We start from the raw sequence: 6157 nt of genomic DNA, 5'->3' as shown, positions 1-6157 counted from the left end.
CAACATTTATTAAGTTTACCATCTTATTATGGGCATGGTTCCTTGCACCTTAAAACAATTACAATTACAATAGTAACATCAAAGATCAGTGATCACACATCACTATAACAGATATAATGATAATAAAAGCAGTTTGAAATATTACAAGAATTACCAAAATGTGACACAAAGCCAGGAAGTGAGGACATGCTGTTGGAAAAAGGTGCTAATAGAGTTGCTTGATGCAGGGTTGACACAAACCTTCAGTTTGTAATAAAGGCAATATCTGCAAAGCACAATAAAGTGAAGCTCAGTAAAATAAGGTCTGCCTCCATAAAACTATTTCAAAGCAAAAAATTTAAAATACATAGAAAACTGCCTACAAATTATTTTGGAAAAACATAAACAATGGAAAGACATAAGATGATGATTTACTTTATTAATGCAGAGATATAAAGGAGTCAGTTGGCTCTTCCAGAAAGGTGGAAAATGAGAAGAGAGTAAATAGGAAAGGTGGGTGTGCAGAATGGGATTTACTCAGAGCATGCTGGAATAAGAAGTAAGAGACCTGAGATTGATGCAAAGATTTACTTTTAAACCAGAAGGAACTATGGATTTTTATATGTTGTTTCAAGGAGAAAAATACAACCTACTGAGAAACTCTTCCTCCAAATCCAAGTAGATCTTTGCTATGCCTCCAGGATCACAAGCTAACGCAGAAAAAACTCAGACAAGGCAATGCCCAGAGAATTAGGGCTCCTGTAATTACCTGAAGTGCAGGCTTCAGTTAAGTGCAGACTCCCACGTTTTGCTTACCCACCACCTCACAACTGCCAAAACATACACAGATACCTGTCTGAGACCATAGTTTTTAGATATGGTTACAAATTTAAATGTTGTTCTTGTTGGCAGCGAATTTTTCTTTTCCAAATGTAATCTTATGGGAAACTACAGTAAGTTAACTAAATCTTTAATAAATAAAATGAGTAAAACAAAGAAAAGCCATAAGCCTGGGCAACATCGCTAGACCCCATCTCTACAAAAAAATTAAAAACAAATTAGCCAGCCATGGTGGTGTACACCTACATTCCAAGCTACTTGGGAGGCTGAGGCAGGATAATCACTTGAGCCCAGGAATTCAAGGCTACAGAGAGCTATAATCATGCCACTGCACTCCAGCCTGGTTGACAGAGCAAGACCCTGTCTCTACTACAAAAAAAAAGAAAGAAAGAAAGAGAGAGAGAGAGAGAGAGAAAGAAAGAAAGGAAGGAAGGAAGAAAGGAAGGAAGGAAGGAAGGAAGGAAGGAAGAAAGGAAAGAAAAAGGAAAAAATGAAAAGAAAATCCATAAATAATAATAATTAAAATGTCAAGCACATATTGAGTATTTAATATGTCACATACTGTTCTAAGCCATCTACATGTATTATCTCAATTAATTCTCAAAATGACCCTATATGATATATTTTTATTATCAGATGCATATTACAGATGAAGAAACTGAAGCTGCAAAATAACTCCCCCTCCCACTGCTCCTAGTATATTTTAAAGTTTGGTTTATTGAGTATAATTATGTATGATAAAACCCACTCCTTTTCAGTGAATCCAGTTCAATGAATTTTGACACATAAATATGTATATAGTCCTACAACTACTACCACAAAGATATAGACTATCACGCCTCCCCTCAAAAAGTTCATTCAGGCTCTTTGTAGTCAATCTCCTTCCCATCCTAGCCCCTAAAAACCACTGATCTAAATTCTGCCTACACTCTTTCCTTTTCTAGAATGTTACATAAATAGTATCACACAGTATGTAGCTCTTTGTGTCTGACTTCTCTCACTTAGCATAATGCTTTTGAGATGTATCAAGGTTGTTGCATATATTGGTTTATCATTCTTTTATATTGCTGAGTAGTATTTCATGGTATGGATTTATCATACTAATAATCTGTTTATCTATTCAACAACTGATGGATAATTATGTTGCTTCCAGTCTGGAGTTACTACGAATGGAATGATGCTGGTATCAACATTCATATATGGATTCAGCCGGCCTTTCGGGGCAATGGACTTTCCATCCTAGCACCATGGCTCAATTTGTCCGTAACCTCGTGGAGAAGGCCCCGGCGCTGGTGAATGCTGCTGTGACTTATTCAAAGCCTCGACTGGCCACATTATGGTACTACGCCAAGGTTGAGCTGGTTCCTCCAACCCCTGCTGAGATCCCTAGAGCTTTTCAGAGCCTGAAAAAAGTAGTCAATAGTGCTCAAACTGGTAGCTTCAAACAGCTTACAGTTAAAGAAACCGTGCTGAATGGTTTGGTGGCCACTGAGGTGTGGATGTGGTTTTATGTCGGAGAGATCATAGGCAAGCGTGGCATCATTGGCTATAATGTTTGAAGACCAATCTTTAATATCTGATTATATTTGGGTATTCCTGGACCATGTGTGATCAGACTGCTATCTGAATAAAATGTGTCAAAAATAAAAATTAAAAAAAAGTTCACATATGTATTTCTTTGTGAACATATGTTTTAATTTCTCTTGCCTAAATACCTAACCTAACAGTGGAGTTGCTGGGTCTTACAGCAAGTATATGTTTAAGTGCATAAGAAACTGACAAAGCAATCTTAAGCAAAAATAACAAATTTGGATGCATCACATTACCTCACTTCAAATTATACTACAAGGCTATAGTAACCAAAACAGCATGGTACTGGTACAAAAGTAGAGACATAGACCAATGGAACAGAATAGGGAACCCAGAAATAAAACTATATAGCTACAACCAACTGATTTTCAACAAAGCAGACAAAAACATACACTGGGGAAAGGATGCCCTCCCTGTTCAATAAATGGTGCTGAGAAAATTGTATAGCCACATGCTGAAGAATGAAAAAGGATCCCTATCTATCGCCATATACAAAAATTAACTCAAGGTGGATTGAAGACTTAAATGTAAGACTTGAAACATAAAAATCCTAGAACAGAACATAGGAAAATCTCTTCTGGACATTGGCCTAGGCAAAGAATTTATGACTATGACTCCAAAGGCAAATACAGCAAAAACAGAAACAAATAAATGGGACTTAATTAAATTAAAAAGTTTCTGCAGAGTAAGGGAAATAATCCACAGGGTAAATAGACAACCCACAGAATGGGAGAAAATATTTGCAAACTGACAAATTGTTTTCCAGTCATCATGCCAATTTGCATTCCCACCCCACCAGCAATGTATGAGCCTTCCAATTGCTTTAGGTCCTTGTTACCACTTGGAACTCTCAGTCTTTCTAATTTTAGCTGTTCTAGGGGTGTGTAGACATATCTTAATTTTAATGGGTTTAATTTGCATTTCCTTGATGACTAATAAAGTTTAGCATATTTTTTGTGTTTATTTACCATTCATATATCGTCTCTGGTGGATTATCTTCAATTTTTTATCAAGTAGTTTTTCTTATTATTAAGTTGTATGATTTTTTTTATATATTCTAGATATAAATTCTTGCTCAAATATGTGTTTTGCAAATATTTACTCCACTCTATAGCTTATCTTTTCATGTTCTTAATAGTATCTCTCAAAGAGTAAAAATTTTACAATTTTGATGAATTCTAACATCAATTTTTCTTTCATATTTTTGTGTCCTATTTAAGAAAACTTTGTCTACCCAAAGTTCACAAAGATTTCCTCTGATATTTTCTTCAAGGTATTTTAAAGTTTTAGCTCATACATTTAAGTCTATGTTCCATTTCACACGTATGGTGTGAGGTAATGGTTGAGATTCATTTTGTATACATATATCCAATTGTTCTAATTCCATTTGTTGAAAAGACCGCCCTTTCCCTCATGTTTTTATTCATATTTTATTTTTATGATATTGCAAGTGAATTGTCAATTTCAATTGTCAGTGTTGCTAACATATGCAAGTAAAATTGCAGTTTGGAAAATAGATCGGAGCCTACAAAAAAAGCAGCCAGAACTAAAAAGTAATTTTACCAAAGATGTAGTCTCTTTTCCAAACTCAACCAGTCCTTTTTAGAACTTTATTACAGTTTTTAATTATAAAAGTAATATATGCTAATTGTAACATATCAGAAACCACAAAAGTGAATAAAGAAAATGTTAATAATTTTTCTCCATCTCACCCTTAATCCTTCCTCCTAGAAATAACCCTAAAAGTACCCAGTGTTAACACACATTTCTTACATTTCTACATTCAAGCAGGTAGCCAGTTATTTTTGCAACACCTGGTGGGCAGGGGTAAAATGTGCTCAATGAAAGGGGAAAAGCAAAATTAGTCTGCCAGACATTCTGTCACTATTTCTAAAGGTCTAGCCCTTAAAAGAACATACAAAGTTGACAAAGAAAGCAAAAGTGCATAGAGGAATTATAGGAAGGAGAAGAGTATACAGAAAGAAGCAAAGGGGAAGACTACTGGTCTTTATAAACAAGAAAGAGAGTTGCTCACTGACGTGAGAAGAGATAGGTGTATGGGTCCCAAAGAAGAAAAAAACAAGGGATACAATTTTTTTTCAATTCAGAATATTATGAGGGTACAAAGGTTTTGCCTACATACATTGCTTTTGTGCTGTTTGAGTCAAAGTTATAAGTGTGTCCATCCCCCAGATAGTGTGCATTGTACCCATTAGGTGTGAATTTACCCATCCCCTTCCTCCCCCTCCCACCTGCTTGATTTCCCATGAATGTTATTTTCATACATACATATAAGTGTTGATCAATTAGTTCCAATTTAATGGTGAGTACATGTGGTGTTCGTTTCTCCATTCTTGTGATACTTTACTTAGAAAAATGGGCTCCAGTTCCGTCCAGGTTAATACAAGAGGTATTAATTCACCATGTTTTTTTATGGCTGAGTTGTACTCCATGCTATACATATATACCACATTTTCTTAATCCACTCATGTATTGATTGGCACTTGGGTTGTTTCCATATCTTTGCAACTGTGAATTGTGCTGCTATAAACATTCAAGTGCAGGTGTCTTTTTTTTTTTTTATAAAATGTCTTTTTTTCTTTGGGTAAATACCTAGTAGTGGGATTGCTGTATCAAAGTGTAGGTCTACTTTTAGTCCTTTGAGATATCTCTATACTAATTTCTATAGAGGTTGTACTAGTTTGCAGTCCCACCAACAGTGTATGAGTGTTCCTGTCTCTCTGCATCCATGCCAGCATTTGTTGTTTTGGGACTTTTTGACAAAAGGCATTCTCACTGGAGTTAAATGATATCTCACTGTAGTTTTGATTTGCATTTCCCTGCTGATTAGAAATGTTGAGCATTTTTTCATGTGTTTCTTGGCCATTATGTAAATTTTTTGAGAAAAATTGGATCTTTGAAAATTTAAATATAGCACTATTGGAAACCTTGTAAAGATTTCTATGTCTCAGCTGTGGTATGAAGACAACAATGACCCTCAAACCTAAAGCCATAGTGCAGAAAGAACAAATGCACAAATGAGATGGAACCTGCTTGGAGAGAGAGCCAAGGGCCAGAGGTGATCACCAGCCTAGGCACTGTAACTGCCTTTGGTTGCTCAAGACCCAGCAGGGACCCTACAAGAATGACCAAATTGGAATATCCCACCAGGGAAGACAATTAAAATCAAATAACTTTATAAAAAACAGAATGCAACCTTTTTGTAGTTTATGCATGTATTTTGAAGGACCTGGAAATAAAATTTTCTCCAGCATAGAGACTATGACTCATTTTCTGAAACTCTTAGATGAATGATAGATTATTAATCTTTGAATGGTTCTAAGGATCAGGAAGTCTGAATTCTAATTTTGCCTCTGTTTAAATATGATGTGTAGCTTTGGGAAAACATCTTCCTTAACTTTTTCACATGTAAAAAGTAGATTTCTTAAAAAATATCTTCTAAATAAACCTGAATTTTTTGAAGTTCTCTCTATTAGAAACTACCAATATATTGCAATACAACCAAAACACAGAATAAACACTAAGTAATAAAATACACAGTAAAAATATAAAGAACTCATCCAGATAACATTATATAGCAACTTCTCCCCTTTCCAATCATCGTAAAGAATTTGAAAGTGCACGAAACACCTCATGACAGGTTTGGCTTATATATCATTCTTATAAACTTACTTTTCCAAGCCAATAGGAGATTAGAAGCATCAAACTAAAGGTAGGGGAAGAAAAT

At 35.2% G+C, this 6157-nt stretch overlaps 1 protein-coding gene across 1 annotated transcript; it reads left to right on the top strand.

Annotated features, from left to right (window-relative positions):
- The first annotated feature begins 2022 nt into the window (after window positions 1-2022).
- Window positions 2023-2453, top strand: LOC123632061 (ATP synthase subunit g, mitochondrial-like). Its single transcript, XM_045542189.1, has one exon. It carries the CDS (start codon window positions 2067-2069, stop codon window positions 2376-2378), a length of 312 nt encoding a protein of 103 aa, XP_045398145.1. The 5' UTR covers window positions 2023-2066; the 3' UTR covers window positions 2379-2453.
- The last annotated feature ends 3704 nt before the right edge of the window (window positions 2454-6157 follow it).

Source organism: Lemur catta, chromosome 2 (assembly GCF_020740605.2).
Source record: "Lemur catta isolate mLemCat1 chromosome 2, mLemCat1.pri, whole genome shotgun sequence".
Taxonomy (NCBI): Eukaryota; Metazoa; Chordata; class Mammalia; order Primates; family Lemuridae; genus Lemur; species Lemur catta.
Note: the sequence above shows the minus strand (reverse complement) of the source record. Positions and strands in the feature narration are given on the sequence as shown.